General features: G+C 45.4%; 3 protein-coding genes across 7 annotated transcripts in view; 1 reads left to right on the top strand and 2 right to left on the bottom strand.

Annotated features, from left to right (window-relative positions):
* Positions 1–9,529, bottom strand: part of TSC2 (TSC complex subunit 2) — a 29,459-nt gene extending 19,930 nt beyond the window's left edge. For all 4 annotated transcript variants that reach the window (XM_072349562.1, XM_072349563.1, XM_072349564.1 and 1 more), the window contains exons 1-17: positions 9,432–9,529; positions 8,831–8,995; positions 7,910–7,996; positions 7,177–7,287; positions 6,304–6,448; positions 6,055–6,172; positions 5,559–5,607; positions 5,047–5,172; positions 4,639–4,712; positions 4,141–4,267; positions 3,358–3,501; positions 3,005–3,142; positions 2,684–2,787; positions 2,131–2,212; positions 1,096–1,251; positions 658–774; positions 14–136 (exon numbers count right to left, since the gene is read on the bottom strand). In XM_072349562.1, the coding sequence (XP_072205663.1) occupies positions 14–136; positions 658–774; positions 1,096–1,251; positions 2,131–2,212; positions 2,684–2,787; positions 3,005–3,142; positions 3,358–3,501; positions 4,141–4,267; positions 4,639–4,712; positions 5,047–5,172; positions 5,559–5,607; positions 6,055–6,172; positions 6,304–6,448; positions 7,177–7,287; positions 7,910–7,996; positions 8,831–8,995; positions 9,432–9,512 (1,947 nt within the window). In that variant the 5' untranslated portion in view covers positions 9,513–9,529. The remainder of the gene's footprint in view (positions 1–13; positions 137–657; positions 775–1,095; positions 1,252–2,130; positions 2,213–2,683; positions 2,788–3,004; positions 3,143–3,357; positions 3,502–4,140; positions 4,268–4,638; positions 4,713–5,046; positions 5,173–5,558; positions 5,608–6,054; positions 6,173–6,303; positions 6,449–7,176; positions 7,288–7,909; positions 7,997–8,830; positions 8,996–9,431) is intronic.
* Positions 9,530–9,540: 11 nt separating this feature from the next.
* NTHL1 (nth like DNA glycosylase 1) lies at positions 9,541–14,567 on the top strand. Its single transcript, XM_072349568.1, has 6 exons — positions 9,541–9,644; positions 9,975–10,195; positions 11,051–11,221; positions 11,769–11,928; positions 13,383–13,488; positions 14,134–14,567. The coding sequence occupies exons 1-6, from the start codon at positions 9,581–9,583 to the stop codon at positions 14,255–14,257; spliced, it is 846 nt and encodes a 281-aa protein (XP_072205669.1). The 5' UTR covers positions 9,541–9,580; the 3' UTR covers positions 14,258–14,567.
* A 583-nt stretch (positions 14,568–15,150) lies between these two features.
* NHERF2 (NHERF family PDZ scaffold protein 2) overlaps positions 15,151–18,297 on the bottom strand; it is a 28,049-nt gene continuing 24,902 nt past the window's right edge. For both annotated transcript variants that reach the window (XM_072349566.1, XM_072349567.1), the window contains exon 7: positions 15,151–17,436. In XM_072349566.1, the coding sequence (XP_072205667.1) occupies positions 17,278–17,436 (159 nt within the window). In that variant the 3' untranslated portion in view covers positions 15,151–17,277. The remainder of the gene's footprint in view (positions 17,437–18,297) is intronic.

Genomic DNA, 18,297 nt, shown 5'->3' with positions numbered 1-18,297 from the left:
TTACTGTTCATACCTGCAATCTGATGCTGCTAGCAACAGGAAGGCTGTATGAATACATATAGTGGCGCTGGATGTGGTGAATCAGCATCTCGTACACCCGCATGGCATGGCTGGAAGGTAAGCTGTAGAGTTTTGTCTACAGAGGAATAGAAACACAACCTAAAGGCAGACTGATGCTAGTTATTCAGAAATGTGTATCTGCACTGAGAATTCAAGAACAATGTCACTAATTCTGCCTGCTGAAAGCATGATAAAAGGACATTTCTGATCAGAACTGCTGCAGACTCCACAACAATAACTGCTGTAGAGTCCAGAACAACTCGCTCTTCACAACTGCTTAAAATACACCTCAGGACATGCTATCCAAACACAATTCAAGGCTACGAGTTACTCCCCCTTCTACTGCAATTTATGAACACGTCTGCCTTCCATGCATGAAAATGCTCATATATTTGCTGTACAATGGAAAAAAGAGAAAATAGAACATCTAGCAAACAGTCACACAATACCCCAAAACAAAAGAAGTGACCAAATGAGTTTAATATTAAGTGATAAAACAAAGGGCAAAGCATTTAATAACAGAATAGTTATCTAAAATAGCTAGTCTGGTAGAAGGCCATTTGGAAGAGGATTTGCTTAATGCTCTTCCAGATTTACCTGAAGAATTATCAGAAGTCCAAGAACTGCTGTCTTCACGTCCTCCAAAGAAGCTGAATATGATAGCAAATCCCTCTCTTCCAGTTCAGATGGAGATGACAGAGAATGCGCAGCCACCTTTTTGTAAAAAGCAGAACACTTCAGATCTACTACACAACTTCTCTGTAATTCTATCCTGGAAAGTCAAATAAGACTACAGCAAGTTATCCTTGTCAGAAGATCTGCAAGCCCTGCCATGTAGTTTGGGTGGGTTTTATAAGGTTTTTAAAGTTCAATTCCGCTCTGTGCTCCATGTCTGCACCCCACAAAACCCAGCCATTTTACAGTCCCCATTGACCCATGCAAGCGATGACATTCACATGTTAGCCTCAGCCACAGCAGGAGGATCTGCATTAAGCTGTTGTGATGCTACTGACAGCTGACCAAACTCTACCTCACCTTTTCTATGATATCAAGCAAGCTGTTAAAGTGATGTGTGTTGCAGCCTTCAGCAAGGTCTACAAGTAGCTGTGTGGCTAGTTTTCGAACTTGGTGGTCTTTATCCTCTGGAATGTGAGCCAGCTGAGAGATCACAACCAAGTTTATCAGCTCTTCCTGCAAGAGAACAGACTTGAATAAGCCTGGACATTTTGTTGTCTGTTTTACAATAAGCATGTTAAAGAGACAAGCAGCTATGAAAAGAATACTGGTACCAGGCTTGATCCTCAACTAACTGTTATGTGCCTTGATCTTTCCTTTTTCCTCAGGTTCAGTATTTCTTTACACCCCCCCTCAAAATATGTATGGCTTTTTGCTGAACTCAGACTCAGTGTTTGGCTTTTCATCCCACAGATGACATCAACAGTCTATATGAACGTGGGCTAAGGGAATTCTATGACTTGGTTTCTTGGCAGGCAGGAAACATACAATAGCAACAAGTTTTCATAAATCTTCAAGGAATCTAAGAAGCACCTCTGCCCCTTCCTGTCCTCTGACACATTCTGGGTACATTCCAGGGAGCTGAAGACATCCCCAGAGCTCTTGAGCAACTTCTCTTTCAGACAGTTTCTATCTTGGATGGCAACTGGAAGCACCAAGACAAGTCAATCTGCTCATGACAGATCCTGCCCAAACCTGACCTTTTCACAAAGCTTTTCTATCAACTCTGTGTCTCTCAGACCAATTCTGATTTTCCAAACAAAATATATATGGAATCAGTGACTATAAAACAGGGAAGTGAACCCATAAGGATGTCCTTGAAACATTTCACAGCACCTCGCACTGCAACTTGCATAGACCTTTACTTGGCTAAGGACAATTAAAAGGCAATTCCTCCTACAAACACTTGGAAATAACATTTGTTGTGTGTCACACTGAAAGCACAATTCTGTGCACTCATCAGTGGCAGAAACAACACCATAAAATGTGCCACATCAAAGCCTTTCCCACCCCCTGAAGATCACACATGTAATCCTCAGAAAGAGAAACACACACCTCATAGAACTGTCTGTTAATACTCAGTACAAAGGACAAGACATCCAGAACTTTAATACGAACAGCACTACGACTTTCATTCCTAAAATAAGAAGAGCAAATTCAAGATGAGTAACGTTTCACAAATGAGACGTAAGTTTTTATTGCTATATGATGGTATTTTAGAGCATAAAAGTACTTCTAGGAGTGCCAATTCAAAAGCAGATATTACTTTAATACTGGGCTACCACATACGATCACAAAGCTGAACAGCAACGTCTTGTTTGCTGTCAGAACTACAGAGTGCTGTGTAGCATAGCATGTAAATGCCTAAGTGAAGTGAAATAGCTCCAACCAATGGAAATAAAGGACAGGGGGAAAAAAAGGAACATAACTCAGTGGAACGTTTTTCTTCTGCTAAACAAATCCTTTCACGTACTGTGCCCTGGAACTACTGTACTTCTTAGCAGTTATTCACTAACATTTGAACTTCAAAAAACAGAATTATTTAACACAGAAATGTGGCAAGAAACATTTGAAAGTACCTTGTATTCATAAAGTCATGATTTCATACCTGAAGAATCTCTCCATTAACATCTGCAGGTTGTGAATCCAGCCATCTTTGGCAGGATGAATGGACTGAGCTCTGTATGCTATTAAGTTCAATACAGAAGATTCCTTTCATGGAAAGATCAAGAATTTTTTTTTTAGTGTATAAGCACAAACAATACATTCATTTTTGTCCTCCCTCTAAGAACAAGAATCATGCGAACGTAAGTCCTTGCTGAGGTTTTCTAACTGCTTGCTATTTCAGGACTCACTGTCTTCAACTGTACCAAGTAACGAAACAGTTTCAACTGATCATGAAGAAAGAAGCTACCAGGGGAAGTCTTACCGGTCTCTGATCAGCGCATCTTTCCACCAGCTCAAAAAATCTCTCCTCAGAACCATGAAATTCATTCTGGTCACAGAGTTCTTCTACTGTAGTCAAAAGATCATGTACAATGGACTTAAGTTCTTGGCTCTCTAAACTCTGAAATAGAGATAAAAACATTCCTAGAAGACTTATACTTTACCATCAAATATCAACTGTTAACAAATAGAAAACTCAGCTGACAAGCACAGTATGAAGAATTGGGCTAAACCTTCCCTTGACTTCAAAGGTCATTGGGGTGTACAAACGAGACTGATTTGCAGAAAGGGAAAGTCTTTTAATTGAAAGTGCATCACAGTAGGCTGAACACTTACCTGCAGCTGTTGCAGTAATCGCTCCATGATGTCCAAGAGGATATCCCAAGTAACAGCTTGCAGTTCCTTCCCATACTTCTTTATTAGACGGGTGATGGACAGAACTATCTCATAAGATACAACTGCATTGGGACAAGTCATGGCCTGGAATACAAAGTGTTTCAGTCAGTTAACAACTGGAAAGCAGCAGACAGAAACCCTTGATTCAAATGAAACATGCCTTACTCATTATAAAGTTAGCCTGAAGGCCTGTGATAAATGCATCCAAGTCTATACACACAAAGGCCAAAGCAAAGAACTCTTTTATGAAGTGCAGTTATACTCTCTTGCAAGTAGCTGCCGATAGCTGCCAAATTCAGCCCTATCCTAAAAGAGCAGAACTGTGAGGTTTTAAAGCTAATAACTCCTGCTTGGTCCACTTGAATGAGAAAATTTTAAGGGAGCTCTGAAGATAAGATATCCCCCAGATTTCTGTACCACACATCAGGAAGAGTGCAAGTTTATGATTCATTTTTATTTTTTAAGCTAGCATCCACAATGTAGATTCTTCATAAAAGGAATTCAGAGTTTGCATTGCTGGCCAACAGAGTTATAAAACCATTCTAGAAAGAAGCCTGTTTTAAACCTAAAGTCTCTGTTGTTTTATTCCCTTATACATCACCCAACTGATAACTTCCAGCCATGTAAAGATCCCTTCAGTGAAGGGGATCACAGTTTCGCTCTACATTTGTACAGGTCCAGACACACTTCTGATTAAAAAGTTTCTCCAGCATCCCATCCTACCTTGAGGAATGAAGGCAGGACTGAAGTTGGGGAATTTTTGAGTGAATTGAGGCGATGAGCACCCCAGAGAGCCATCCCAACAAAGAACACAGCTCCTCTCAGCAGGGCTGCATCTGCCATGTAAGCTCTACAAACAGATGGAAGGAAAGTCTTAGACCATGCAAAGATTATTTTAGGGCACAGAACTCAATAGGAATACGCACTATCATGATAGGAATACGCACTGTCATAACAGTAATTTCCAGGTGTTACACATCAGAGCATTGCAATTCACGAACACAAAATTTAGAAAACCTTTGAGTACGATTTTATTTTTAAATGAAGAAAAACTAAATTCAAAAAAGCTGGAAAATGAGCATTCTGGCAGTTTAATTAAGAAAAGGATTCACTTCTAAAAACCAGAACTCCCAACCTGTTCTACTGAGGTCAGTGGCTCCCCAGTCTACCTCAATGGGACTTCTACTGAATTACTAGGGTTTTGTTATATGCTCTCTTTACCTGTCTTCCATGATCCTGCACATGTTGTAAATTGCACTGTGTCCCAAATGAGTCCCCAAAAGGTTGCGCATTAGCTGGAAATTCAAAGAGAACATTTAAATATCCAACTGTTAAAATGCACATAACCCTAAACACGCATTTAGCTGGGTAACCATAACTGCTCATGGAAAGTAAATGTGTTCCATGCCACTTCCATGCCACAGCAGAGAAGGGAGCCTGCTATATCAGCTGAAAGCACAGCTTAGTGCATGGAAAATGACAGAATTTACACTAACAATGTGATGAGCTCCTAATGCTTGAAACAGCTAATTTAGTTTTCGGTTTGTTTTTACAAGTATGTCATACATTCAAAGGCATGTGGCTCTTCATCTGCAAGGAGGAAACAGTGAACTCATTAAAAGTTCTGACCTTCCAGCATGGCTCACAGAGTTCCTTCACATTGATGGTACGGCACAAAGTGATGATAAATACTGGCAGGTTCTCTGATGGCAGACAGTTATAGCAAACAACAGCATCTAAAACTTGCAAAGAAATCTTAGAGAAAGAGAGGATAACATGGTTATACACAGGAATAAAGCAGGTCAAATCCTTGGCTGACGGGCCCAAGAAATCCTGGGGAAGTTATTAAAGATTAAGATATACCTTTCTTCTATTTTTTGCTTTAAATGCAGGATAAAAAGTAACCCATAAAAAGCACTGTTAAAAATTTGCTTAACAAATTTATGCATGCTCTGCTTCATTCGGAATAAAATTAGCATTGGTGTAAGAGATATTTTGGCTTACATACACTTCAAAACATTGTATCAGCTCTCTTCTAAGATAAGAATAAACTGAGATAAGAGTCTGATGATCTGATTTTGTTTGTAACAGATATGGTTTCAAAGTACTCTGAAGTATTAAGACAGACTCAAACTACTGACCTCTATGTCCACAGATGATGAAGTCTGAATACACAAGATGCATATCTTGCTGTTAGGAAAGAACATTTAATTATTATTGTTTGCTTAATATGATTTTAAGCAAATTACAAAGAGCTAAAACAGAAAAAGTAAATTGGCATGCTATTTTCTCTTATCACTCTCCCTGCTTTGGCACTTGTTGTAACATTCCAAAGGATACTGGACAGTAAAACCTTTTATAAACCGTTAGTTCAAAGTTGCACTTGAATAACCTCTCATTACGCCTTTGTTAATAAAACAGCAGACATCACACGAAATCAGGAAAGTACGTGCAACATTTTAATCTAAAATGGATCTGAACATTGTAAGAAACTCAAATATTTGTCAGAGTTGTCAGATATGATCCAGAACAAAAGAGATCCAGATCAGATTAAAAAGACTCCACTCATCCGCGTGTTAATCTGCAGTTATAATAAGCCAAGAATAAACATTCAAAGGGTAAAAAAAAACAACTTACTGGACCATGTCAGCTACATAGTCTTCCAGATAGCAGCTGTTGAATTTCACCAGATTCACTAAAACCAAAAGGAACTCTGAAGACAAACCAACATCCATCCACTGTAGCACAAAGTCAGCTAAAGGGAGAAAACAAATTATTACAATCAGCTTTCTGTCCATTCTCTCTATTGTCTTTCTCTCACACTGCTGGATGCCTCTTCATTGGCTTATTACAGGCATATGTTAGAGGAATAAAGATAACACTCACCTAACTCTTCTTCTAAGTAAGTGATGTATCGGCCATTCTCTGTTAGAGCCTTAAACACTTCAAGCCGTTCATGCAAGTCTTCATTGGAGGGATAGTCCTTAATAACCTTAAAAAAATGTGCTCTAAGGATCCCTAATCTCTCACCCTTAGGAAAAAAAAAAAAGAAGGGGAGGTGGGAGGGTAGGAGGAGAAGGTGGAGAAATAACAATGTCACTAAAGAAGGCCCAGACCTGATCAAAGCTGTAACAATAAACTCAATGCTTGAAATTATTCTCTTTTTCTACAGCCTACAGAAATAACTGTCTCTACTGACAATTGCTCAGGACTTCTCAGTCTGTTCGAACATCTTTTATCAGCATTCAGGGCTTGAAGGCTATTTTGTCCAGCACCACACAGACAGCATCCAATACACAAAGCAACCCTCAGAAACTGCAACAGACAGCACTGCCAGGAGAGCATTTATGGAATGAAATGAAACAGAATTGATGCTTACTCTTTTCCTAAGCATCTACCACTACCTTTACAAGATACCACCAAGAAGAACTCTGGTCTGATACGGTCTTATGTTTGAACAGCACACTGTGACATCTGAAGAATTCATAGCATGCTTAATTTGGCCAGCCTAGGAAAGTATCTCATAGAGAACTTGTTGCACATTTAACATGCTGAAATATCAAAAAATGCTGCAGACTGGGACTGACGTGTCTGGACAAAGACCACATAAAATTTGCTGCATTGCACCTGAATTTAAATTAAAACATCAAAGTAAGAAAGGTGGGAGGTTGTAGAAAAAGGCTGCCCAATATCTTTTCACATTCATACTCAACACACATCCAGTTTGAGAACAGTGTTTTTTCTACAGCTTGTTTTCACCTGCCCTTGAATGATTGACTTTAGAAGATGAAGAACAGCATGTCTGGCTTCAGCTGGGCGCTCTGGCTGCAGCATATCAGCTACCACCTTCCATATTGCTTCCACTGCATGCTGAAAACAAATGTGAAAGGCAGTAAAAAGAAAGGTAAGCTTCTCCTGGGAACTTCATCCAGTAGGTCAGCCACTAATTATTGCATGCTAATAAACTAGATCCTCAGGATTTCACATCCAGAGTTCTCCTCCCCAAGGGACACTCTCACCTGCCTGTCATAAGCTCAGGTGAAGCATGTGTGACACCAGTTCCTGGCCTGTATGTCAACCCCAGTCACTGAAGTTCTTCATTCATGTGACATTTGTGCTTCACCCAAACACAAGGTGAGTTTAAAACCAAATGGAAATTGCTTATTAACAGGACAGGAAGTTAGCAAACACCCACCCTGCAGGACTAACCTCATCTACTAACTGTCCCGATCAGGCCTAACAGCATTATACTTCCATTTCATGCAGGAAGCCCATCAGCTATGTGCTCTCTCCATCACAGCTGGCAGATTGGACAAGACTAATTTCCTTGGCATGCGAGCCATCTTACTACAGGTTCGGACAGCACAACATGTAGCTTCCAGGATTACTGATATGAAAAGGCAGTCTGAAATACAGGAACCTCTTACAATAGGCTAAGAGCTGCTGTTTACATTTTATGCTTCAAATACTCACTGAACACTTTGAAACTTACCTCTTCAATTTTTTTGGTTTTTGCCACTTCGCAGATTTGGCTGATTGCTCGTATCCTATTACTTAATCCACATTCTATGCTCAGTTCCTGGAACAAAATGCAGAAATAAGCCACTAGTTTATGTTTCTAGAAATAGTCAGCCATTTCTCAAAGGGCTGCACGGGCCGTTGAAAAAGGAATTCAGATATTTGCCCCAAATGATCTAACTATTAATCATCATCACTGGAGCTTTTCAGGAATTTCTCCAAAAATCATCATGAGCACACGATGATTTGTCAAAACTGGAGCTTTCCCAGACCTGAAGCCAAGCAGCTCCAGGACAGAACAACTCAGTTTCTTCACAAAAGTTAATAACTCTGACTGTGGCACTCATCTAGCACACAGGAAGCAGGGAAAGGGCAGACAGAAGTCCCTCTCCAGCTTCCAGCAGGTAAAAGCTTGCCTGCTTCAGCACAGACAAGAAGAGATCCTGATCTCTTTCCCCCTTCTATGCGTCTCCCTCAATATCTGCCAGCCAATCTGTTTACAGACTCGACAGACCAATTACTGGAATCATCTGAGCTTTTCTTCCACAAAAATATAAGTTGTCATAAAATAGGAATAGTTTTCAGCTTGCACTAACTGCCACCACATAAACTTCATCAAGCTCAAACTATCAATGCAAAGCAACTTACTTTGAGAAAACAGCCTGTAATCTGTCAGAACAGAGAATAACATCACCCTATAAAACGTCTCAAAACTATCTGAGCACTGAATAATTAAAACACTTCATCTTCTAACTCCATGAAATTTTACATCCATTTCACTAGAGCAAATTGAGAGAGAAAATAAAAAGGCAAGAACACACGACAACAAAGAAAGCAGAACAACTGAGAGCCCTCCGCCTTCCCAGGCAATCCAGACTGTGCCCATTTCTCGCACCTTGAGTATTTCTGCAGTGATGATGAATTCCGTTTGCTTGCCCTCTGATGACTTTGAACTTCCTCGGGATGTTCCCAGCCCCAAGAGATTCTTGAACTTCTCCTTCAGCCCCGAATCCTTGCTTTGAGGCTTTGCCATAGCTGTCAAGGAAGCAGCACTGAGCCCCTGCAAACACAAAGCAGCCATTGTTCAGGGAGGCCCAGGCAGAATCTTTTAAGTACAAAAACACCAACATCCTTCACAACGCAGCATTTACAAACAGTTCTGTTGTTTCGAGCTGTTTACAGAGAAGCCCAACGCGGAGGACAACCCTGAGCTGCCCAGGGCTGACAGCACCGGGTAACTATTCGCTGTGTGCTCTGAGTGCCCGGTACCACCACAGCCTGCACGTAGCAACCTCCACTTTAACACCACTGAACTGTGGACAGCGGGACACCCAATCCTCCAAGGGTCACCCCGCCACTCCGCCCCCACGTCAGGACACCCATCGTTACATCCCAGGGGCACAGCACAAGCGGCCCTGCAGCCACCCAGACCCCCAACCGCTCCCCGGAGGCACACAGCAGCCATAGGCCGCAGCCCCCCACCCGGGGCCGCTCACCCTCCGCAGGCCCGGCCCCGCCGCCCCGGCCCCTCTCCGTGCCGCTCCGGCCCCGCCTCCGACGGAAGTCCCTCCCTTCATTTTCCGGCGCCTTCTGCTTCTCAAGGTATTCTGGGATCGGTAGTCCCGGATGTACCGGGGAGGCAGCCATGTGCGCGGCTGCGCCTGGGGGCGGTGGGAGGGCGGCTCGGCGGCTCGGAGCTGCGACCGCAGGTATGGGGCGGGGTTAGGGTTGGACATAGACCCAAACCCTAACCCTGACCCAGACCCGAACCCGTCGGGAAGGGGGCGGAGTCTGGGCCATCCTAAAAGCAGCAGCCCAGATGGGGTCGTTATGGGGTTTGGAAGGGCTGTTATTTGTTTGTGGGGATCATTGTTTCTCTATGAGGGTTTTCTTTGCATTCTTACGGTACTCCCAGTTGTGGCTGGTGCTGCTGGTTGAGGTTATGAGGAAGATGGCTGTGTCTCCTCTGGGAACGCAGGGCAGGTGATGGGAGCTGACAGCGAGTGTTGGCTTCAGGCGTGAAAATCCTCCTCCTGCAGGGAGCCGGGTTCGCAGTGCAGCCCTGAGGTACGGCAAGAGGACAAGGAGGGTCCCTATTGCCTATGAAGCTGAAACCAGGTCCGAATCCCCCAACCCCAAATGGGAGCCAGAGAACTGGCGGCAGCAGCTGGAGAACATCCGGGAGATGAGGAGGCACCGAGATGCTCCTGTGGATGAGATGGGAGTGGATAAATGCTACGACACCAGTGCACCACCGCAGGTAATGGGAGCCCTGGGAGCACCACTGGGCTGCATAGTGCAAGATTGGATATCTCCATAACAGCAAAATAAACACAGGGTGCGGCCAGTCTGAAGGCAGGGATCAGTCGTGTAGGAAGTAATGGCACAGGTACATGTGGGAGCGAGCTGGCTTATCCTGTGGGCAGAGAAGAGCCAGCTGCTTGCTGTCCTGTGCCTGGCTCATTCAGTCCTTGTCACATGCTCTGCTCCCATTTAGCCCATTCCAACTAGCAGACATGGATGTGTCTCCTTAAACTGGAGAGTTACCAGCTTGAGCTAATAGCAGAGGGTGAGGCAAAAATGAGATTACTTTCATCTTCGAGTATAAGCCTCAGCAAAGTATTAGGGCTGTACTTTCAGGGCTGGCTAGCAGGGCGTGAAGGCATGTCCTTTCTTTCTTTAAAAGTCTGCAGGAGTCCAAGGGGGATACTCACCAAGATGGCTCTGTAACACAGAGGAAAAACAGATCAGGGAGAAGGTGAGAGAGCTGAGAAGAACTTTCCAACCTGCCACTGTGCTCTTAGAGCTACAAAGAAGTGTAAATTGGCTTTCTTCCTTCTTGCAGCCCTCCTTTAAGGGGATATCAGTTGAAATGCAGGGGCCTGCTGGAGTGGCAGTGTGCTCCCCCAGCATGGGACTAGTGAGGAAGGGGAGCACTTGAGTCAGTACGAAAAACAAAGCAAGGCAAGGACACAGCGCAGGGCTGTGCTCTCTGTGCACTGTGCATGGGGACACAGAGGGAACACACAGGCTGGCTCAGTGGTGTTGTGCTGGGTGGGAGAATACGGCTCCATAGGAATCTTCTCAGAGCCTTTAGGAGTCTCCTTTCCCCCAGGTTATGCGTTACCAAGTTCTGCTGTCTTTGATGCTCTCCAGCCAGACCAAGGACCAGGTGACATCAGCTGCCATGCTGCGCCTGAGGCAGCACGGCCTCACAGTCGACAGCATTTTGCAGATGGATGATGCAACACTTGGGCAAATCATTTATCCTGTTGGATTCTGGAGGGTGAGTGCAGGATCAACGTTTGTGTGCATTAACCTCCTCCACCTTCCCCTGTTCCCATGTGTAGTCCCATGTCTGGGATTGCTCAGAAGCTCAGGAGAGGGACACAACGTGGGTTGCTTGGCCTTTCCAGGCTGCACCTCGTGGCCAGTACCTGTGCAGAAAGCAAGCACTGAAAGCAGAATGTGGGTGTGAATCAGTCCTGTGTCTGAGACTTCCCGCTGTGTTCAGCCTTTATTCCATGCCCTGTGGTGATCTTTTTCCTGGAGTCAAGTTAAAGGCTGTATTTTTCTGCTGGTTTTAATGATTTGTATTCACAGTAAGATTGTTTGCTGCAGTGCCTGCAGAGTGCAGAGGAGGTTAGAGCTAATCAGCTTTCAGCATTTTGCTTTCAGGGAGAAATCTAAGATCTCTGTCACCTCTCTGCAAACTCCAGTACGTGGCCTCACATATAACCCACACTGAGTAATGGGGTTTTTTTTGCAGTTTGTTTCTCCCCCCCATATTGGAAGGCAACTTGATTTTTCTGCTTGTCCCTTTGGTTTTCCAGAACAAGGTGAAGTACATAAAGCAAACGACAGCCATCCTGAAGCAGGATTATGGGGGTGACATACCAAGCACTGTGGAGGAGCTGGTGAAGTTGCCAGGAGTTGGGCCTAAAATGGCCCATTTGGCCATGAACATTGCCTGGAACAGCGTGTCTGGGATAGGTAGGTTGAACTGTGTTATCTCTGTTCCTGAAGCCTGCATGATCCATCCCTGGGTAGAGAGGGCTCGTTGCAAGCTGCCTGCCCTAAGGACCCAAATAGCATCACTTGAGTCATATGCAGAGTGTATGTTGTGCTTGGGTGGCTGCAGGGTGCAATCCTCAACCATTCAAAGTGGATGTATTGCTAGGATTTAAGCACGGACCCATTTACCGTTTTGTCCAAAATTTGAAGCAAAAATCCCCAAGTGCAGTCCCTCCCTCTGCTCAGATGCTGATGAGCAAATGTTGTTTAATTGGGTAGGCATCCAAAAAGATGTGCTAGTAAAATAAAACTTTGAAATCTCATTGGTTTCAAGTGAAAGAGTTGGGGATAATTTTGTGATTTGCAGGTAATTTGTGGGTGGCCTGAAGTTTGCTGGGTTGCTTCTGCAAGCTCTTAAGAGGGTAGAAGTTCAGCTTAGTCTTCAGCGCCAGTTGCTTGAAATCAGTTCAGCGGTTCATGATACACTGTAGAAAGAAAGGGATGCCATGCACAGCCAGCAGATGGGGCTGGAAGATCAGATCATCCACCCTGTGGATGGATTAATATTCCGAGTGTATTGGCTGCTTAATGGAGGACCCTGGGAAAGCCAGTAGTGGTGTCACCTGATGAATGACTGCCACAACCCGAGGTCATAGCGGGCAGCAGCTGACCCCTGCAGCCCCACTGGTGACTGTCAGCTGTGCAAAATGTGGCTCTTGTGCGAGAGCTCTACAGTGTTCAGGGTCCGTTGTTCTCTCCTTGCTGTGGGGGAGGGAAGCCCAATGGGAGCCAAACTAGCCAACTGTTTTCCAAATAATTGCGTGTTCAGTTTTGATTTAGGAGGCAAGGCTTAGTCTTCCTGTTTACAGCGATTTCCTGGGTTTTGCCCAATTAGCCACAGAGACAGGTTTATCGCTGCTGATCTAACAATAATATACTTTGCATTCTGAGCTTTTTAGCTCAAAGCACTTTATAAACATTTGTTTAAACCACACAAACCCTCTTGTGTTAGTAGGTATTATGAAATGTGTTTTCCATCTGGGTAAACTGAGGGGCAGAGATTGCAACTTGCGTAACAGCAGCTGAAATACCCAGAGGAAGAGAACCTGGGACAGGCTGCCCTGTGCCTGCTAGATCACAGTGCGGAAACCTTTGTAGGAAGGCTGCGTAAGATTGTGTCAGTGTGTTGCTAGCTGCGTGGTATGAGATATCCACCCCGTCTGCTTTTGGCTCCGAGCTTAGGAAGAAACCAACATGTTTGTTTTGTGAGTGAGCTTCCCCTTCTGTTTCACCTGCCCTATTCCTGCAGGGCTGCAAAGGAAGCCCATTGCAAAGACATTGCTCCTGGTTTGCTGTGACAGGCAGCCCTGGCTGTGCTCTCTCTATTCAGGCATGTTTGTCTCTCACCTAAACTCTGGGCTCTCCCTTCCTAGCTGTGGACACCCATGTGCACAGGATCACAAACAGGCTGAAGTGGGTGAAGAAGGAGACCAGATACCCCGAGGAAACTCGGGTAGCACTGGAGGACTGGCTGCCCAGGTGAGGTGTGAGCCCCCAGCCTCCTTTTGCTGTGTGCTAGTCAGAGGAGCCACATCTGTGTAAATCCTATTGCGTTTTCAGTGGCTGCAGTGTGGATCTCCTCTTTATGGATGTACTTGTCTGCAGATGTCTCTCTGCTCTCGTGGTGTTTCAGCAGCATTTCAACTACTGAGTGGTTTCTTTGCTATCAGATATGTCAGTTTACAGTAGTTCAGGAAGGTACCTGGAGGCCTTGATACCACACTCGCTTTCCTAGACAAACTTATGATGCAAGCCAGGTGCCTTTCTGTGTGGGACCTTGCTGAGCCTAATGGCCACAGCAGTAGCAGGCCACAGTTGGATTCTGGCCTTCAGTGATGCTTAATCTTCGGTATCAAGTACCAACTGACTGGAGCATTCGAATGTCACATCTCTGCATCTGGCACCTGCCTTAGCACAAGGAAATGACCACACATGCTTTATGTGACTGTCCTTCCACATCCCCACACTTCAGAGGGTCAAGAGGAGCTAGGGCTGTTCTTAGCATCCAGGTGGCTTGGGAAGCCAAGAGGAACAATAGGCAAAAGGTATCAGTGTAATAACATGGGCTGCTTAACCCCTCTAAGCAGCTGCATTGGAAAGCTCATTCTCTCTCTCTCACTGCAGGGATCTGTGGAGGGAGATAAACTGGCTCTTGGTGGGCTTTGGACAGCAGACCTGCCTGCCTGTGAATCCTCGCTGCAAAGAATGCCTCAATCAAGACATTTGCCCCTCTGCTAAGAGATTCTGAGACTATTCTGGCTTCATAGAGCAAAAGGGCTGCTTCAGCCCAGAGCCAAGCAGTAGGAATTTTGTACTTTGCACAGGGCTGACTGTGTGACTGCAGGGAAACAGGAGAGTACTGCAGCCCACTTAGCATCTCTGGGGAGGGAAAGCTGCTGTTGGTGGCTGTGCTCTCAAGAGGAAAAAGGGTCTTTCAAAGCACAGTAGTCCTGCTGTGTCAGTGCTGCCAGTTCCAGCCCCCGTGTGAATGCTTGAGTGTGCAGCAGCAGCACAGCAGGCTGTGCAGTGTCAGGAACAGCTGGAGAGATGCAAGACTTGCTGCTGCTTGTAAATGTGTTGAATAAAGGTGGCGGGTTGTTTTTTGTACCAGTGAGGTTTGCTGGCAGCTGTGTAACACAGGGTGGGGGAAGAAGAATACCGATGACCTCACCAAAGTGTGAGTCCACAGCAACCAGCCCTGCCAGCTGAGAGCAGGCAGCTATATCTCCTGTTGGCCCTGGCAGTGAGAACTATGGTCACTAAGGTCCAGCTAGAGATATCACAAGCCGGGGTCAGAGGCAGCCACAGCCTGAACAAGTGACCTTTGAGTTCTGCTCACAGAGGAGTCTTGGGGGAGGCACAGCATTCACACTCTTTGAATATGTTAACAGGGTTTCCAGTAGCTGCAGGATCCAGGTTAGTGTGTACCTCAGAAGCTGACAGAAGGGCCACCACCACCACCACCGTGTTTTGTTCTTCAAAGAAAGGGCAACACTGACTTCATTGCAGAGCTTCAAAGGGATCGTTTCAGCTACACTTTAAACAGGCAAGGGAGGAAGCAAAGTTTATAATGTGCTAAAGAAGGCAGTAATACCACCCTCAAGTTCTCAGCAAACAGATGAGGAATGAGCAAATAAGTGGTACATGGGAAAACAAAGTTTATTACTGACATTACAGTGTATATTATGTTTTTACAATACAGCTAACAGCCTTACACTTTATTGATTCTTTTTTTTTTTTTTTCCCCAAGTTAAATGTACAGGAACTGAATAATTACTACTGAGCTACAAGATGTCAGAAATATGATAAGTGCTTTAACCAGGAGCAATTTCCATGGACTAAGCAGAGATTAATATTTTAAAATCTTATCAGTATGCCTTTGCACACCTGATTTCTTTTGATCTGCTTTCAGAACTACACGTTCTTTCTTCTTCCTTCCCCCCTTAACTACAGTGGTCCAGTCTTGTATGAGAAACGTGGTATTTACAAATGAGCCTTTGCTCTTGACGTGCATTGTAGATTAAGTTCTTGGTGTAGTGGGGAGCGTTCTGCCCTGCACAGAGCAGAGCACTGAGGGGTTTGGCTATGCAGGCATTGGGAATGATGTGCATACCATGAAAATGTGGGGCTCCTTCAGTACTTTCTTAGTTCTTATAGAAGTATTTCAGGGACTAAAAAGAGAGGAGCTAATAGCTTTTGATGTGGGGTAGGGAAGAGGCCCGTAGCTAATGGCAGAGTCCTGGAGGGGAGGAAATATCTCTCCCCATCCTGAGCCGTCATCCTGCTGCCATTCTTGTCCCCAATAATCCAACACCTGCACCAGACCCTCTCCATTTTTTCCCCCAATCTATTCAGACCATCAACAGTTTGCACTTCCATAACAGAGAAATCCTCTCCTCCACCCCTGAGGATTCCGTGCTCCCTCCAGCCAGCAGCCAAGTGCTGGCCCTATGCTGCAGCCAGGAGAGCAGCACATAGTATAAGGCACCTTTTAGTTCAGTGTTTAGGAAACACAGAGCCATGGCAATATCCATAGTGCACTGACTAACCCAAAGGCCTCTGTCTTGTAATACAACAGCTCTGGGGAGTAACAGAGCGAAGTTGCAGCCAAGTCTTTTGTTTAGAGGAGTCATCAACACCCAAGTTATCACTGCCATTTGCGTTCAGCTGGGGAACATGGCTTTCCCAGATGCTCAGTCCCTCCCCACTGCTGCACGGCCAGCACATGGGGCTGCTGGGGGGAGCAGACCCCACAGCCAGACCCTCTCTGGTGCACTGCATTCCATTTTCCTCCTTCACAGCCAAAGGCAAGCAATGAAGAGCTTAAAACAACTTCAGCTGTCATGCTTTACATTTAGAGGATTTGAATACATTCTGGGTATTAAAAGGAGGACACAAAAACCGAAGCAATTGCCCCTGACATTAAACCTCTTCTAACCAGAGCTCACTCCATAGCTGACCCTATGGCCAAGTAACAGTGGGGCCAGGCTCAGCATGCCTACCCCAAGAGCTCCGCAGTGACACACTCAGCCCTGCAGCATCTCACACTGTGCAGATCACGAGGTTGGTGGCATCTGGTGCTGGGTTTGTGCTGCCTGTGCATCCCCTCTGCAGCACTAAGAAGTGGAAAAGGGGTTGCCAGGGCCAGGACAGGAGTCACTGCTGGGGAGGGAGTTCCCTACATTAACTGAAAACAGATGGGGCTTCATTCAAAGCAACAGCAATGAGAATATTTTCATTCCCATAGCAAAGCTAACGAGTGATTCACAGCCTCCTGTCTGTTTTCCTATCACGAGGGGCATGCCAGTCCTCCACCATGGTGCCCCCATTTGCACAGGGGGCGCAGAGCATCCCATGGGGCTCAGCCTGGGACACCTGCAGACCCAGAACACCCCAAATAAAAAACAGTAACAAAAGCCTAAATAACACAGGTAAGAAACAAGAGTGAAACTCTTCCAGTCCTTTCTCATCAGGAATAGGGACAGCAGGAAGCCAACCAGGCTGAATGCGAGCAAGGAAAGGAGCTTTGGTCACATTTGTCTTATGAGAATTGCTGGTGAGTAACAATAATAATAATAATAATAACAACAATAATAATAATAATAACAATTTTAAAAAAAAAAAAAAAAAAAAAAGGACTTTAAAATAAGCTTCATAAAAGCAACCAGTGAAGAGCAGAGCACAAAGCATCTCACTTGGACACTGCAGGAGAGCTGTGGGCACCTCCAAACGTCCGGGCAGGGCAATGAGCACCGCCTCCAGCAGGGCTCAGAAATTGCTGAAGATCTCCCGTTTCTTGTTCCAGTCCATCTGTGGAGCCCTCTTCTTCACCCGCTTGGCCCTCACCTTCTCCTTGGCCTCAGCTGCTGTGGGGCTCAAGCTCAGCCCACTCTCCTCAAACGGGTCCCTCTTCTCTGAGTCTCCATCCTACAAGGAGGGACAGATGGAGTCAATGGATGACCTTACTGGCATTGTTACTCTGGCTGTTGGAATGACCAAGCAGCATCCAAGCCTCGTGCACCCAAGGCTCTGTTAATGTCAAAGGATGAAAACGTGCTCTTTGGGCACCTTACCTGGAACACTGGCACTTATGTCTGAACAAAGCTAGGAAATCAGGTAATTACCCCAGAGGTTGGAACTGGATGATCTTGAAAGTCCTTTCCAACCCCATCATTCTATACCCTACATCACCACACTGCCACCAGTGCTGGGTCAAAGCCCCCACCCCATGCTTTCTGTGGTTTAAACAACATGGGAACTGCAGGGCCACAGAGTTCATCACTACATTGCAGCTGGTGGCTCCTGCCTGCCCAGCTGGCTGTGCCCAGGACATTCTCCTTTGGGTGCTGTACAAGAAGATGCAGCTTTCCATCTTCCTGATAGAAGTGCTTTACGGGAAGAAAATCAGTGACTTTAGAAAGTCACTGCCACTGTTGCAATGTGACCTCAAACCAGAAGCCCCCCCATTGCCCATAGGCACCTCTTCCCTCTCTCGTTCCTGTAATAGATTAAAGATGACAAACACATCATACCCTGGGGTACAATTAATGCACAAGCCCAAATGCTTTGTGCTATACACACAGCACTGGGTTATCTCAGTCCTCACCCTTCCTTGGGATCTACAGGGCAGAGAAGGACCAACCCTGCTGGGTGCTGCACCAGAGCTGGCTTGCAGTGGGTGAGCTCCAGGGCAGGTGCAATGTGAAGCTCTTGCACCAGCACCAAGTCTGTGCCATGGTTTTGGCAGACGGTGCAGCTCCTGGTCTGCAAAGATGCCCCAGTGCAGTG

This window comes from Excalfactoria chinensis, chromosome 14, assembly GCF_039878825.1.
Source record: "Excalfactoria chinensis isolate bCotChi1 chromosome 14, bCotChi1.hap2, whole genome shotgun sequence".
Classification (NCBI taxonomy): Eukaryota; Metazoa; Chordata; class Aves; order Galliformes; family Phasianidae; genus Excalfactoria; species Excalfactoria chinensis.
Note: the sequence above shows the minus strand (reverse complement) of the source record. Positions and strands in the feature narration are given on the sequence as shown.

Coding starts and splice junctions, on each gene's coding strand:
- NTHL1 (XM_072349568.1), top strand. CDS start 9,581: ATGTGCGCGGCTGCGCCTGGGGGCGGTGGGAGGGCGGCTCGGCGGCTC. Junction 10,196..11,050: donor ACACCAGTGCACCACCGCAG/GTAATGGGAGCC, acceptor CCTTTCCCCCAG/GTTATGCGTTACCAAGTTCT. Junction 11,929..13,382: donor GAACAGCGTGTCTGGGATAG/GTAGGTTGAACT, acceptor CTCCCTTCCTAG/CTGTGGACACCCATGTGCAC.